The sequence below is a fragment of the Macaca thibetana genome, chromosome 6, assembly GCF_024542745.1.
Source record: "Macaca thibetana thibetana isolate TM-01 chromosome 6, ASM2454274v1, whole genome shotgun sequence".
Taxonomy (NCBI): Eukaryota; Metazoa; Chordata; class Mammalia; order Primates; family Cercopithecidae; genus Macaca; species Macaca thibetana.
Window position 1 is genome coordinate 166,301,951 of NC_065583.1, and position 17,205 is coordinate 166,319,155.

At 39.4% G+C, this 17,205-nt stretch overlaps 2 protein-coding genes across 3 annotated transcripts in view; both read right to left on the reverse strand.

The window, feature by feature from the left end:
• ROPN1L (rhophilin associated tail protein 1 like) overlaps window positions 1-17,205 on the reverse strand; it is a 918,600-nt gene that overhangs the window by 37,030 nt on the left and 864,365 nt on the right. The window lies entirely within an intron of this gene.
• MARCHF6 (membrane associated ring-CH-type finger 6) overlaps window positions 1-17,205 on the reverse strand; it is an 83,166-nt gene that overhangs the window by 8,738 nt on the left and 57,223 nt on the right. For both annotated transcript variants that reach the window (XM_050794067.1, XM_050794068.1), the window contains exons 20-24: window positions 14,351-14,420; window positions 13,212-13,393; window positions 11,469-11,603; window positions 5,011-5,100; window positions 2,357-2,489 (exon numbers count right to left, since the gene is read on the reverse strand). In XM_050794067.1, the coding sequence (XP_050650024.1) occupies window positions 2,357-2,489; window positions 5,011-5,100; window positions 11,469-11,603; window positions 13,212-13,393; window positions 14,351-14,420 (610 nt within the window). The remainder of the gene's footprint in view (window positions 1-2,356; window positions 2,490-5,010; window positions 5,101-11,468; window positions 11,604-13,211; window positions 13,394-14,350; window positions 14,421-17,205) is intronic.

The following is a 17,205-nucleotide window of genomic DNA, read 5'->3' on the forward strand; positions in this document are numbered from 1 at the left end:
AAAGCTCACAATAAAATTTTTAAAAATGAAAATACGAACGACTGGTTTGGAAATCCAAATTCTTAAGTCTATATACTATTAATGGGCAGAAAATAATATATGATAATTAGAATAAAAAAGAAAATAGGGCATTCCTAGTCTAGACAAAACCAGTAAATAGATTGTTCTAAAGAGTCAAAATAATTTAATTTTAATGACATATTCAACTAATAAGCAATGGGCTGGGCGTGGTGGCTCACGCCTGTAATCCCAGCACTTTGGGAGGCCGAGGCGGGTGGATCATCTGAGGTCAGAAGTTCAAGACCAGCCTGGCCAACATGGTGAAACCCTGTCTCTACCAAAAGACAAAAATTAGCCGGGCATGGTGGTGCATGCCTGTAGTCCCACCTACTCAAGAGACTGAGGCAGGAAAATTGCTTGAACCCAGGAGGTGGAGGTTGCAGCAAGCCGGGATTGCATCACTGTACTCCAGCCTGGGCAAAAGAACGAGACTCTGTCTCTCAAAAACACCAAAACAAACAAAAACTAATAAGCAATGGACTTTGAAATATATTTTGCATGAAATATATATTTGCATTTTAATATGGTATTTATGATACTTGGCATAGTCACAATTCAAACCAAATAAAAGCCTTGACGTTTCTACTTGGAAGGAACCAGGAAACGATGCAGTTTGCACACTGTGGGTCCTCAGCTTAACTGTTCCCTGTTTCCCATGCCACCCTGCAGATTGAGGGATACATTGCTTAGCCTCTCTTTGTATAGACAAACCTGTGTTTAGCAATTTTTTTTTTTTTTAAGAGACAGGGTCTTGCCCTGTTGCCTGGGCTAGATTGGAGTGTCACAACCTGAGGTTAGCCCTGAACTCCTGGGTTCAAGCAATCCTCCTGCCTCAGCCTCCAGAGCAGCTGAGATTACAGGCGCGTGCCACCACTCCCAGGTAATTTATTTATTTGTTTTTTTAGAGGTTGGGTCTCGCCATGTTGCTCAGGCTGGTCTTGAATTCCTGGCCTCAAGCAACCTCCCACCTCGGCCTCCCAAGCAGCTACTGCACATGGCTAATATCTTTACTGGCTAAGAAGCAATGAGACTATAAGAAGTCAAACCAGTGGCAAAAGGTATGGAAGGGCACACACACAAAGGGCTTCCAAGGGGCTGGAAAAGTTCTATTTCTTGACCTAGTAAGGTAACATACAAGTATACATGTTACACTGCAAGTTTGGTTGTGTGTTTTTTAAGCTCTTCTCTCATGGTTAAAGGGAGGAGGGCGGCATTTCTGGCAGATGGATAAGACAAATGATAATGTGGAGACAGCCATGGAGATAAGAGGACATGCTGTGTTTGATAAGAGGCCATTCCATGGTTGTTTAATCAAAACTCAGAGTATATGACATGGAGTAAGGCAAGGAGTGAGGTCAAACTGAAGTCCACATCAAAGCAAAAGGAGGAGCCTTGTAAACTATGCCAAAAGGTTGGACTGTATTAAAGGCCACAGAGGAACCAATGAAAAAATGTTCACCAAAGAGGCACAGTGAGATTCATTCTTTTGAAAGGTCATTGTGCCCAATGTGGAGAAGGAATTAGTGGTGGCAGGTTTAAGGCTGGGAAACCAGACATGAAGGTGCCAAAGTTAGGGTAGGAGACGAATGACTCAACAGAAGTCAGGAGCAAAGGCTCCAGAGACGAGACCAGATTCTTCAGGGAAGAATGGGACACTTGGAGACCAGAGGGACATGGAGGACAGAATAAGGTGACATGGACAGCCTTCAAGGTTTCTGACTTATGCAATTTGTTGGATGATAATGTTTGTTGCTGAGAGATGGAATTCTGGAGAAGAAAAAGATTTGGAAAGGAAAAGTCTCTGATTATAATTTTGAAAATATGCTGGGTTTAAGGAGCTATGAGGATTCTTCAGTACACAATCAATAAGACAGTGTATTTCCAAGTATAAACATGTTGCACATTAGCATCTCCTCTTTGGGTCTCCTTTTATGCCAAAGAGTATTTCTTTAAAAATTAAATATAACAACACTGTTACTTAATTTTACATGATCACAGCACTTCTAGTCAGAAGCAGACAACTTGAAGGAAATCTGATCCTGCCTATTTTGTACAGCACGTAAATTTCAAATTTTATCTTCTGGTAGAGAAACTGTATCAAAGAGCTTTATGACCCTCTAATCTCACCCAGAGTAGTCAAATCTAAGAAAAGTAGTATTTTGAAATCATTGTTTTAGCTGGATTCATGTTTACAAATAAAGCATATGGAGTGAGCCATCCTTTTTACTAGGGGTGAAAAGAATGTCCAATGTTAGTAAAAGTGCTCCTTCAAAGTTCCACAACCAGCATTACGTACCTAGTAAAGGAACAACACCAGAAGCTATGACATAAGGTACACACAGGGAAAGCAACAGCACAGAGATCACTGGAGCTGCCAGTCTACGAACAATATAGTGAAGGTCAATGTTCCGGATGCCATTTGCATAAACCTGAAACATCATAAAAAAACAATTAGAACAAAGATACAAGACAAATTCCTCCAAGTTAATAGAGCAATCTCCACACAACTGAATCTGCCAACCCAAAAATAGTCAAACTGGTTACCTTTAAGTCAAGGCAAATTCTGGTATACCAACACAAGCACAGTGCCCACGAGTTTCTGAGGAAATGTATTTACCCACTAACACTCTGCAATTAGCTCTGCTAAGTGATGAAAAAGACACTAATCTAGAATAATTTATACTCTACTTGCACTATACAATACCAGATGACATTCAGTGTTATTCATTCAAGTCCACACTATCTGAAGTAACTTCATACACCTTATGTAAGACACATGTAATATGTAATATTGTGTTATTATACAATATTGCATTCATTTTATCTGAGTATGATGAGAAAATACTGAAGCAGGAAACATTTCTGAAAAGCTTGCATAAATCAAATTTTAACAAATCAAAAGGTATTTAAAAATTTAGTATGAAAGAATTATATAGTGAATATAAAAAAAGGAAGTCCAAGAATTGCTAGAACATTTCCATCATCTTATCCAGAAAACTCTACAAGAGTATTGCAGAGGAAAGAATGGATGGAAATGGGAAAACCTTGGGAACAGAAAATTTAGATGGAGTGCAGACAGAAACAAGGCAGGCAGCTGTTATTTTCTTCTCCTCTTGCCTCCTCAGCAGCACTTAAACCTCTCTTAGCTGTGACTGAATGTAGCATAACTCAAACCCATCACCTCAGAATTTGAATAGCAAACATGCTTAACCTTTTAAAGGCATGCTTCCATTCCCAAAGACACCTAGTTAACCCAAATGCATTTTAATCAATGAAGCAAAGCATCCCAGTGTTTCTCAACCATTCCCAACCATTTTACTTAAATTTATACAGACACACACACACACACACACACGCAAGAGAAAACAATAACAGAACAAATTATTTAGAGGATCAATGATGTTCCACAGCCTCCAGTATGAATAAACCTTATCTCCACGCTCCTTTTTCAAGGGCCAGAGTCTAACCTGGCCACTCTAGAGTGTACTGGCCTGCACTCTGATCCTGAAGGGATATGAAGCCAGAAGCCCCCAATCCATCACACTCCTGGTGGACTTCAGAATTAGCCCATCCTTTAGACACACACACAAACACTGCAATTTGCTGGCTCCCCAACCCCCCACTCCTAAGAATCAAAATCTTGAAATATAGGTACTTTTTGAACAGATTTTCTTGAGCATGCTTGGCTAACTACTGTCTATACTTCTCATACATCAAAAAGAGGTGTACTTTACTGCTACAGAACTGTCATGTCTTATTTATGTGGCACTGGCCTAAGGATAAGAGGGGTCCCAACAAGTACATCTGCTAGATAACTAAAGCGTAAAGAAGTAGCAAAATCTGTTATGTTGGCCATTTTGGATAGAAATTTTCCTTAAAAGAAGTACCATACTCCTAGTCTTCTTATCGGAGTGCTAAAGCACAGTCTATCTTTTCCAAAGTATTGCCACAACAATCAAATTATCTGGCAGTTCTGTAACACAATAACAGTCTTAGGCATTATGTAGCTAGATCAAGCCAAAACAGCTCTCCTTTTGTAATCTGTTTTTTCCTCTGCCTTTACCACCTCGAGCAATAACCTTTTCCCCACTCCAAAATCTACTATAGGCTTAGATACATTCATATCAAACTTCACCAGAAAAAAAGCACGTATTTTCATTCTGTCTCCACTACGAACAGGGTTCTAGATACTGTAAGCTACTGGTTAACCTTCAGATAAAGGATGTCTTAAACGTGGTTGATGAAAATTCATGGGAATATAGAAGACCACAATATGTCACCCTAAAAATATGTCTCTTTGGCATAGGGATTGTTTTGAGCTGAATGCAACTGAGAAAGGTAAATGTAGGAAAACTTTCTGTCCTCCCTCTATTGCCTAGAAGCAGAATATAAACGTATAAAGACAAAAGGTAGCCCACCCTACCTGCCTCCACCAGGGAGGACAAAGATTGCCCACTGAAAAGAGTTTTGGGCCTCTCTGGGCCTCTAGATGGCACCAGAGGAATCTACACTGCCAAGTTTTACTAAGGAGCAGCATCTAGCCACCCCTAGAGAGTCAAAGTTCTTTTCATCTTGTCACTTCTCTAAAAATTTATTATTCTTTGTTGAAGATCAGCTGGAATTCAAAGCCACCTCTTTGAAATTACTCATTCCCTGGGTATCTCCATGTATATATGAAATACGTACTTTAATAAACTTTTGTTTTTCTGTTCTTAGTCTTTTATTAAAGGGTTCCATTTTAACTAAAAAAAAAAAAGGTTGAGAAAAAAATTATTTTTCCTCCCCTACAGTGGTAAAACTAAACTGCCGTCTTAAAAAAAAAAAAAAAATTATATATGCCCATCAAATAAAATGTAGAAAACTCAGCAAGAAAGATAAAAGAGTTATAGCCGCCAAACATAAACACAACCAATTCCAGAATGTCTTTCTCTGAAAACTGATCTTGCTTACCTGTTCAATTACAGTTTTCAGCCACCACTGAGGACCCATCAATGTTATAGCTGCAATGATTTTGGCATGCAGGACTCCAAGTGCCCAGTCCTAGGGAATTAAAAACCATTTAACAGATTTCTGTTGTTTTTTAACAATAAACACAGCAGAAAGGCTGTATAATTTTCTTACATTATTTCACATCAAAATAGAAGTTCTACAGGACTGGCAACAGTTTTACAAAAGACTAACATGTACTGAAAACCCAGAGAATTCTTTTTCTTCAACAGCTCAAATTCAGTGTTTCCACCAAAAATCATTCTTCTATCTTTTAAAAATCTATATTGTTTTCCCAAGAGTTAGAAATTCTAAGTCTGGACACTAATGGAGATCTCAAAAGCAAATAAAATAAATGCCAAGATTTTATTTCAAACCATCTTTAGGCTATTTCATTGGTTTCAACTGAGCTTATTTATGTCAAATTAAGACTGTGGAGCCAAGTTTGGCCTAAGAAACCATTCTAAAGGCTCACAGATAGCTTCTAGTTTGAAGCATTTGTGGTTCTACCAGGGAACTGTTACTAGGTTACTCCTCATGGTGCAATGGACTCTTGGCCTGCCTACCCTTCAACTCTCCACCCAGCAGTCAGAGTGATGACTACCTCCTCCCTCCCTACAGCCCCCATCACCACCACCACCAAGTATCTCTTTAAATGCAAATCAGATCATGAATGTAACTTCCCTGCTTAACAACCCTAAAGTCCTTAGCAAGACACACAAAACCCTTTACAACCTGGTCTCTATCTAACTTAAATATATATATATATGTATATATGTATATATATATGTGTGTGTGTGTGTGTGTGTGTGTGTATATATATATATATTTTTTTTTTTTTTTTTAAAAAGAAACCCCATGTAACATTTAGACTGATTCTTACATAAAACCAAAATCTTTACAGAGAAGACTGGAGTATTCTGTGACCACTACCTTAAATCCTGATCCCTCCCCAGCAATAACTACTATTAGCTTTTGGTACATACCATCCACATTTTTTCCCATGCATTCAGCTGCACCTATACATCTATATCCCATAGAAAATATGTAGTATCATTTTTTATATGGACTCTGCTCAGATTGTTAATTCTCCTCTTCACTATCTACCATTTTGAGGCCAATGTTCCCATTTCTTTACTGGTTTGATTGGTTAGTCTTCTAAGGATCTTCTTCAAATGGGGTGAGAGGTTGATACACACACTGAATTCTTGAATACCCTCAAATATCAATCTTCATCCTGATAGCTGAACAGTTATATTATTTTTTGTCTGGGTAGAGGAAGCTTGGGTTTTGTCCCTTTTATCTCAGTCATCTATAAATTCTCTGATAACTTATGGTTTTCAGTGCTATAGAAAAGAAGTCCAATGACAGTACATTTTTTTGAAGCTTGTATATGATTTCCCCATGTCTAACAAGATATACCTAAATATGTGTTTTTATCTTGGATCTCAATCTTACCAAATCTGATGAGCCCTTTCAACCTACAGAATCAGATCTTTCTACAATTCAGTTAAATTTTCTCCTATTTTTGTATCAATGCTGCCTCACATTTCCTCCTTCTGGAACCCCCATTATCACTACACTAAGTCTCCTAGATGTTTCCTCCAAAACACTTCTCTTTCTCAATTTCCTCTTCCATTTTGCTCAGTGCTTTGCATTCATCTTCCATGCCTCCAAGCCAAGCCCAGTGGTGACTGTCTGCATCTTTTTTCACTACTAGATTTGTCTGAAATCTATGCCATACAGCTCCACAACAACTGCATTCTGCTTTAGAGCTGCTGTTTGTGTGTGCGTGTGAACATACTGCACTCAGCGTCCTGTGTGTTTGCTCTTCTCTCTGGAAGCTCATGGCTCTGCCAGCAGTTCTCTGTCAAACTGGCATGCGTTCTGACCGCTCTGCCTTAACTGCCTTTCTGTGGCTGCTGAACCTCCTGCATATAAAGCACTTGTTACAATTTCCTTTGCAGCTTCAAGGAGGCTTGGGCCTGGTTCAGAATATCCTAAAGGGCTTCAAAAGGATCTTTTACCTCTTCAGACCTTTGGGATAGCGTCCAACAATCTCCTCCTGAGGAACATGAAGAAAGCCTCCCTGCTTTTTCTCACAGGCAGGGAAGATGCAACAACCCACCAATTCAGCTTTCTGTTGGCCTTTTGGGAGTCCAGCAGACACCCAAATGAGATTAATGTTTACCCGAGGAGGTCCAAGATCACTGTGATTCATGTTCTCTAAAAACCCACTGCTTTGCAGTCCTTTCCTGTCAGACAGGACACACCACACTAGCTGCTCTGCTAGAATTCCAAGTGGCCCACTATCCCACAGGGCCACAGCCACTTGCTGCAGGAAAGGCAAGTAGCTTAAAGTCATGAATGGAGAAAAAGCAAGCTGTTCCTTCAAAAACTTGGGGGTTTAATGCAAAACATTAAGGATAGCACGCTGCACATTATCTGTCTACAGCTTGTGCTTTCCCCCAACCCAGAAACATGTCTGGGAGCTATCGATGTCAAAACAAATATCTCCACTTCATTTTTTCAATTGCTGCACTGATAGTCCACATTTTATTTGGGCATTCTCTATTGGTGGACATCTGGATCATTTCTCATTTTTTGCTATAAAAAATGATGTATTTGCAGAAACAGCCTTGCTCACGCCTCCTGTATACATGCAGTAGATTCTGAAAAGCCAAATTGCTGAGTCATAATATATAAGCATTTTTAAACTTTGATAGTACCAAAGAATTCTCTAAGGTGATGATGATTTCACAGGTAATGCTGAGTACCGTAAAGACCACCAAAAATACAAGCATAACTACAACAACTTGCATGTATTACTCATTGCAGCAAGGGAGTAACACAGCATGGAGAACTCGGAGCCCCTCAGTAACAGTGCTAGAAAGGGGTTATTATAGGATTTCAGCTTGTGTTAGCGATTTGGGGGAGGATTTAAGGAAGCAGGAATTTGGTATCGGATGCTATTAGAAAGCAGAGTAATCTATGAATGGTTATCTTAATAAATCTTATCTAGAAAAAGTGGCAGAAGCTAAAACTGCAATTGGTAATGAAGCAGTAACCAATCATGTTAGCCAGTAAAGGGGAATGTTTGGTCATTTCTGTGGCTTGAATAATGCTCACGTTCTGTGTTCAGACATGACCGCAGAGGGCCTTGCTTTTGTCTTCCTCTATCTTGATCATAGAGTGATGGTGTATGACGTTGATGTTCTGTCAAATTGTTTATGTCCAACAGGAGAACACCAAGGCCTGGCTAACAATGCCAAGATGGCTCCTTGATGTCACAGGATGCTTTAGCCTTTTTCAGGGCTCATGCCGCGTAACATTAAAAGGCAGATAGTATCTGTTTGTCTCACTTGCAGCAGCACTGTGCTTGATCATTGACTGGGTTAGGGTATTGTCAGCCTGACCCCTCCACTAGTTGTTTCCCTTTGAGCCATCAAGTAATCCATAAGGTGACACTTCGCCACCATGCAAATAACCACTTTCACACTACAATATAACATACCTGCAAATTCTTTTCCCATCATGTGGTAGGGGGTCTATGTCCTCTTCCCTTGAATCTTAGCCAACATTTGTTACTTGCTTATACCCAGTAAAATTTACTGAAAAGTGATGTTGAAGACCTTCTGACAGGGGGTCATAAAAGATGATGCAGCTTCTTGTTTGTGGGGACACTCATTTCCCTGAACTACAACATAAGAAGCCCAAATACCTTGAGGTTACATAGCTATGAAGAAGCCCAGGCACATACAGGAGCTCCAGTCAACAGCCCCAGATGGGTAGCAACTAACAACAAGCATCAACTCTCGTATTGTTCAGTGATCACTGACTGGGTTAGGGTATTGTCAACCTGATCCCTCCACTAGTTGTGTTTCCAGCCAAATGATTCCAGCTATAACTGTCAAATCATTCCCGGCCATTGAATCTTCCCAGTTAAGGCTCCCGATAGCACAGAGCAGAGACAAACTGATATGCTCTGTCTTAATATCTGACCCATAAACTCTATGGACAAAATTAAAATGGTTGTTTTAAGCCACAAAGTTGTGGAATAACTTGTTACACAGCAATAGCAACTGAAGACTGATCAACCTTTCATCTGTTGGATTCAACATCCACTAACAATCCTTGCTATTATCAATTATCTTGTTTGGTATTGCAAAATAGTATTTTTCTAATCGTGTTAATCTCTCTACCTTTATTTGCTGGCATTTTTCTGTAAAAAAAAAAAAAGGTAGCTCTTTCCTTCAATTACAGATACTATTTGACTACTCTGGAATACAGCTCTTACAGAAAGGCATAACATATGCTTAATTAGATCCTCCTCAACTTACAATGATGTTAGGTCCAGAAAAACCCATCTTAAATTGAAAACACCTAAGTCAAAACTGCATTTAATACATGTAACCTACCGAACATCATAGCTTAGCCCAGCCTATCATAATGCGCTCGGAACATTTACATTAGCCTACATTTGGGCAAAAGCTTCTAACACAAAACCTATTTTATTTTTTGCCTTGTAGTAAAACTGAGGCCTAACAAAGCCTATTTTATAATTATGTAGTGAATATCTCATGCAATTTACTGAATACTGTACTGAAAGTGAAAAACAGGATAGCTGTAGGAGTACTCAAAGTACAGTTTCTACTGAATGTGTATCGCTTTCAACGATCAAAAAGTTAAGTCATAAATCAAAACACAAGTCAATTCTGTACTTCTTTGTATTACTTATTTCTTGTCTATTCTAGTCTATGAGACAGACTAGAAAGGAGGCAGTTCCCCACATATGCATGCTTTGTCTCACACCAGGTCTGCCCAGCATCTCCCTCCTGGAATATACTTCTTCCTTTCTTACCCACTTCTCTGTTCTCTACTAGTCAGGTTGGCTTAGATACTATCTCTTACAGAAAACCATACCTGAAACTCCCAAAGTCAGGTTAAATGCCTCTCCTACACAATGCCACAGCTCCTTGTGCTTTCCCTAATCACACCACACAACACCTGTGTACCTGTCTGGCTTTCTCATCAGAGTGTAAATTCCTCAGGAAAATTCCTGCACTAGCCTCATTTTCACCTGGGTGATACAATACAGGGTGTAGGTACACATTAAAAGCACTTAAATAAAAATTTTCTGGTAAATGAAGTTTGTGGAGCTTCTCCATCTGGAAAGCAGAGAAAGGGAAATATGGCCCAAATAATTTTCATTTTCTGAAAAATCCATTGCAATACACTAAGAGATAAAAACAAAGCTAAAAAGCCTTTGAATGACTGAAGTCAATACCTAGCTCTTTTCCCCCAATACCTACTAAGAACTTGAGATCTTAATTCAATGATGTTAAAAACCTCAGGCTCTAAATACAATAGAAAAGTTCCATTTCTTTTTCCATGAGCTTTAAGACCTTTGCTGTGACTTACATGGGTTCCCTCAGGATGCTCTTTTTTTTTTTTTTTTTTTTTTTTTAGAGACAGGGTCTCACTCTGTCACCCAGGCTGGAGTGCAGTAGCATGATCTCAGCTCACCGCAACCGTGGCCTCCCAAGCTCAAGCGATCCTCCCACCTCAGCCTCTCGAGTAGCTGGGACCACATGCCCACATCACCACGCTTGGCTAATTTTTTGTATTTTTGGTAAAGATGGGATTTCACCATGTTGTCCAGGCTAGTTTTGAACTCCTGAGCTCAGGTGATCCACCTGCCTTGGCCTCCCAAAGTGCTGGGATTACAGGCATAAGCCACTGCACTCAGCCAGGATACTCTTTTTAATGAATCTGTGACTTTGTGGGAAAACATGCTACAATAATTCAAAAGTATTAAAGCCTCCAAGTCAAAAGGAGTAAGACAATTCAACCTATCTCAAAGGTGAATGAAAATCAATGACTATTAGTTTGTATTTTCAAATATTAGAGAAAACTAAATGGTTAGTAACATTTTAACCTATAAGGTAAGCACTTTTAAAGGAGTTATAAGAACTGCACATTCTGAAACAAAAGATCGATTAAAGAGCATTACTTAAACAATTTTATAAGAGTTCTTAGAATTAAATATTTAAAAAATTAAATAATTAAAAAAATTTTGGTTTCCTTTTTTTTTTCATTTTGAGACAGACGCTCACTCTGTTGCCCAGGCTACAGTGCAGTGGCATGAGCACAGCTCACTTCAGCCTCAACCTCCCAGGCTCAAGCGATCCTCCCACCTTTGCCTCCCAAGAAGCTGGGACAAGACGCATGAGCCAATTTTTTATAGAGACTAGGTCTGGCCATCCTGCCCAGGCTAGTCTCGAACTCCTGGGTGCATGCAGTCCTCCCACCTTGGCCTCCCAAAGTGCTAGGATTACAGGCGTGAGCCACATGCCTGGCTTGGATTATTTTCTGATCCCAAATCCTTAATGAAATAACATGAACAAAAGACATACATTTACCTGCCATGGATAAAAAAGAGGAGTCTGATCCAAGGGAACCCTCAGGGGAGCAACAATGACCAGCTCAAACAGGAGCCCCAGAAGGAGAGGGACAACTCCAGCCAACAGCACCGCAACTATCAAAGTCTTCATGATCTATCAGGAAACAGGAGACCATATCATTGAAGAGGATCTTTCTGACTGAGCCAAACTCTATTTCCATTTTGAGGTTTGAGACTGATGCCTAGCAGAGCAACCACAGTCATCTCTCAGTATCCACAGGGACTGGTTTTAGGACCCAGAAAATCTGCAGGTGCTCAAGTCTCTCACATAAAAAGCACACAGGTGGCTGGGCTGTTTTTTCTCACAATCCAATTCTCAGGACTAGGTTTCCGTTTGCTCAAGAAAAGCCACCGACTGGCCAGGGCCCCTGCTCCAACAGTGGCCCACCCATACACAGGCTGATCTGTGAACCTTGAGGTGGACTGGTATACAGGAAGGGCTCTGCACAATCCTAAATTAATTAATAAAGCTGATCAAACTGGCTCCCTCAAAGGACAACAGGATCCAGTGGAACTTACCATACTGATAGAAATGCCCTGTATCTGTCAAATATGGTAGCCATTTAGCCACATGACTAATATACCAGACAGTGCAGCTCTAGCAACTGGACTAAATGGCAAAATGAAAACAAAGCTGACACAGACAGGAGACATTACAAAAGAGTAATGATGAAATTCTGACCAAATAAAATGATTTAAAGAGGCCTTGGATCCTGATGACCTCTCTTTTACTTCAGGTGGCCTCAGAAAATACACCTGTTTCAACAAGAGACTAAATATAATGTGTGTGGAAGACAAAGTACTTGTTTCTCTACACGGCACTTTCTAATAATATGGAAGACTATCAAATGAAAACTGGAATTAGTTGGATTCTGTATTTTAAATACGGTTAAGTGTCTAATTATCTTATGGATTAAATAGCAATTAAACCCCTCCATAATATATAATGAATCTCTCACTATAAAAATGGATTTTATATTTTTCTTCAACATTAATATTAAATGGATATTAAACTTCTAATGAAATCAAAATCAAAATATAAATTGATACAAAATTAGAGTTGATTACACAAATGAAAAGGTGTAAGCAGTAACCTAAACATAATTACCAGCTGCAGCCAACATTACACACGTACAGACATACATCACCGCACTCAGATAATCATCTTAGTTATTTTTTTTTAATCCTACATTTGTGGCAGTCAAATGTGTTACTGAGAGCAATAATGTTACGAAGTGTCCAGTAAGGCCCTTAAGTAAGTAATATAAGCCTGTGTGGGTGTGTGCATGCCCGAGTATAAAGAAAAACATGCTACTAAGTGATCCAGTAAAAATATGTTATATACATATACTTTTTAAAATATAGATGGGGTCTTGCTTTGTTGCCCAGGCTGGTCTCAAACTCCTGGGCTCAAGCAATCCTCCCGCCTTAGCTTCCCAAAGTACTGGGATTACAGGCATAAGCCACTGTGCCCGGTCTGTTTTTCTTTTAAACCTCAAATACATCTGAATGTAGGACTCTGAACAGGAATGAACCAGAAAGCCACTATCTTAAAAGAATATTCCTTCTAATTCAAAAAATAACTCTCTTGAAACAATATAGTAAGGAAATAAATGTGCCCAAAAAAAAAAAATTTAAGATGACTGGAAAAATATTCACTATTCCTAACAGACAAGATCAGTCTTTTATTACAAACACATACCATGAGAGACCACTCTTTAACCTTCTGGAAGATCACTCTGCGTCCCTGAGGCATCCATGCCACCATCACCGTCACAGCCCTTATGGTTAGCCAGCAAACATAGAGACCACAAGCAGCTGTGTAGAGCTCATGGATTTTGGCAGTCCCCGTCCAAAATGACATTAACCAACGGCCAGCAAATACTGAAAATAGAAAAGCTGATAAATGAGACATGTGGCTAGGTAAAGAGAATTGTAATCTTCATGTTGTTCTGTTAGTATTTTCACATTAGGAAAAAGATATCACATTCGATATATCAATGTCTTCATCAAAAAACAAAAGACAAAAACCACAACGTCTAAAGAGTGCACGATTTCATGAAATCACAACCAAAACTAGGTTAAGTTCAATGGGGGTGAGCTCTACTGGGACACACTCTGCTTTGTCATGCCAATTACTTGTTCTTTTAGGTATAAAAAAGCTTTTGAGGGAATTAATGTTTTCATTGTTTTTATCACCAAATGAAACTGTTACGCAAATAATAGGACAAAAGTGGGGAATTACTTTCAATATTTAGAAACATTACAAGTAATTTAGAGTAACTTTCTTCCAATTGGCTCATTCATCAAGACAGAAAACTAAGCTTATTTTTATGAGTGGGCACAATAACATTTTAAAGCACAATAATCAAAGAATACCGTATTAATTTTCTTAGAAAAAGTTAAGACTATCTGAATATACTGGAATGTGAAAAATGGATTTGAGAGTAGTCTAAGGGAGCACCTCATACAAAAAGTTGTTCGGAATAAACTCTACAGCGTCCCACAACGATCACTTGGGTAAGATCATTTACATAATTCAGTAACTTACTTTACGTGATTACTTCTCAATAGGCTAGAGAGAACAGCAAGACCCAAATTTCCAGTGTATTTTTTCCTACAGATTGTCTTCCTAATATGGTACTCTAATTTTTGAATTCCTAAATGGAGCTATAGACCTAGCTGAGGCGGAAGGATTGCTTGAGCCCAGTAGTTCCAGGTTGCCATAAGCTATGATCACACTACTACCCTCCGGACTGGCGAACAGAGCAAGACTCTGTCAAATAGCTAAATAAATAACCTTAATGATGCTATTAGCTGAAGGCTAGCACAAGCTCATACCTGGTAAAGTAAGGCAGATGAGGCTGGCAATCAGTAATGTTATACACATAAAGACAATCAACAGAAATATCTGCAAGGTAAAACAAAAAGAGTGCATAAATAGGGAACATGAGCTCAATGTATTTTATCAAAGAATCAACACAATCTTCCCATTAAAAAGAAATTGTCTATATTTGTGTTGCCAGGTTTCCTGCAATTTCACATAAAATTTGTATTTTCAGTAAAATTACCTATGATTTACGCCTAAATGAAAATAAGTATCCATTCTCGCATAATCAGATACATCCCACAAGTAAATGGCAAATATATGTTTTAATCAGAGAACATTTTAATTCAGCTTAAATTTTCCCATTATTAAAATAAAACATTACAAATTAAAAACATTCACCTTTTAATCAAATAACAGTGCTATCCAATTAGAACATTCTATGATGACAGAAATGTCTAGATCTGCACTGCTCAATGCAGTAGCCACTAGGCCACATGTGGCTACTGAGCATTTGATATGTGGTTAGTGTAAATGAGTAATGAAATGTTTAACTTTATTTAATTTTAATTAAATCAAAATGTAAATAGCCATATAAACCGGTGCTTCTGTACTGAGAAGTTGATACGGTGTGACTGTGTCCCCACTCAAATCTCACCCTGAATTGTAATAAGGTGTCAAGGGAAGGGCCAGATGGAGATAACTGAATCATGGGGCAGTTTCACCCCATACTGTTCCCATGGTAGTGAGTAAGTCTCACCAGATCTGATGGTTTTATAAATGGGAGTCCCTCTGCACAAGCTCTCTTGCCTGCTGCCATGTAAGACATGACTTTGCTCATCATTCACCTTCCGCCATGATTGTGAGGCCTCCCCAGCCATGTGAACGCTATGAGTCAATTAAACCTCATTCCTTTATAAATTACCTAGTCTCAGGTATTTATTAGCAGTGTGAAAACAGACTAAGACAGAAGTGCAGATAAAAAGTGATCACACAGAGAGGAGGAAACCAGCTTCCCTGAGCAGAAAGGCAGCAACTGTGGTTTGCCTGCTAGCTTACCAGGTTCATCTCCACAAGACCAGAGGGCAGAGCTCTGATGGGAAGCCTGAAAAGGACAGATGACAAAACCCACGAGACTCCGAGGCTTTGTCGGCTCTAACTGCCTGAAAAGTCATTTATTGATACTGTCTCTGATCTGGCCAGAAAGTAACTGTTGCTCAGAAGGCCTTTTTTTGTCTCTGGAGAGGCGAGACAGCTGAGTAAAGACCAAGGGGAAAAAAAAGGGAGCTGACTATGAGGTCTGCTATTAAGAGATAAAGGAAAAGATGACCTTCATGCTTTCCTCAGGGTTATGCAGCAAAGTCCTCTACAATAAGCCACAGAATCAGGAAGAGATACACCCCTCAAGGGGACAAAGGAGTAGAAGAACAATTTAGTGAGTGTGGACTCGTGCAGAGGGTGCTCAAGGTGCTCCATTATCTGGTTCCTCCCACCACTCCTCTTGTCCCTCACCTCTTCCCGACCTTATCCCTCACCACTCCCATGGCCCCTCATCTCTCCCCTTGTTCCTCACCTTTCCTGGACATACACCTCACCCTCTAAATATATTCAATTAGGCCAGGTGCAGTGGCTTACACCTGTAATACAGCACTTTGGGAGGCCAAGGCAGGCAGACTGCTTTAACTAGGAGTTTGAGAACAGCCTGGGCTACAGAGCAAAACCCTGTTTCAATAAAAAATATAAAAATTAGCCAGGTGTAGTGGCATGTACCTGTGGTCCCACCTAACTGGACAGTTGAGTAGGTAGGAGGATCACTTGAACCCAGGAGGCTAAGGCTACAGTGAGCCGTGATCGCAACACTGCACCCCAGCCTGGGCAACAGAGCAAGACCCTGTCTCAAAAACAAAACAACACAACTCCCTTATCTGCAATTCCAAGCGCACCATGCCTAATGTGCCCTAGTCCTGACATATTTCTGGAATGTCCTTCCCACTTCCTTTTTTTCACTCTCTGCCAGGTCTCTCAAAGTTTAAGACAGTTCAGGCACCACCTATTCTAGGAAGATTCCTTTGGGCCCATATTAAGAACAAGTGGTTCTTGATTGAAGGAGTCATAGCACCCACTGTAAACATCCAGCATGAGAACCCAAATCTGCCACTGCCTTTCTCATCTCTGAGTAGACTGTAAGCTCTTTCTGAGCAAAGACCACGTATGCTCTCTATATCCTCACAGACACTGAAAATATCAATCATAGACACTTAAGACATGTTTGCTGAATGATGACTGAACACGTGACCTACAGTAATATACAAAGGTATAATAATGACTATTTTTACAAAAAAAGAAATGTGAGGCTGAGAGGTTAAATAACCTGCCCACGTTTTAAAATGATCAGACTCACAAGTCCATCTCATTATTAAAGGGCATTTTAAAATAACAGACGATATAAATGAAGGATGACTTCACTGTAATCATATAGCAGTCATCAGCTTACATTTCTGACAACATTCTGAGTTGCACAAAGATTGATCACTTGTTAGTTTAAAGAACATGGAATAGGCACATTCTTAACCAATACTGCCTTCAGTTTCCTCAGCTATAAACATGAAATTATCGCCTATACTTTACAGTATTTGAGTGGAGATTAAATGAGAGAACATCAAAATGCCCATTCTAGTTCCTGACACATTGTTGAAATGTATCAATAACATTAGTTTCTTAATTACTGTAGAGTCTTTTCCTCTTAAATAGGGAGCAAGAGCCGAGGGAATCCCAACTCTGTGACTTATCTCTGAAATTTGATAAACTTACCTGATCATTTACGTTAGATAATGAGGGTAATAACATGTGGAACATGTCTATACAGAGG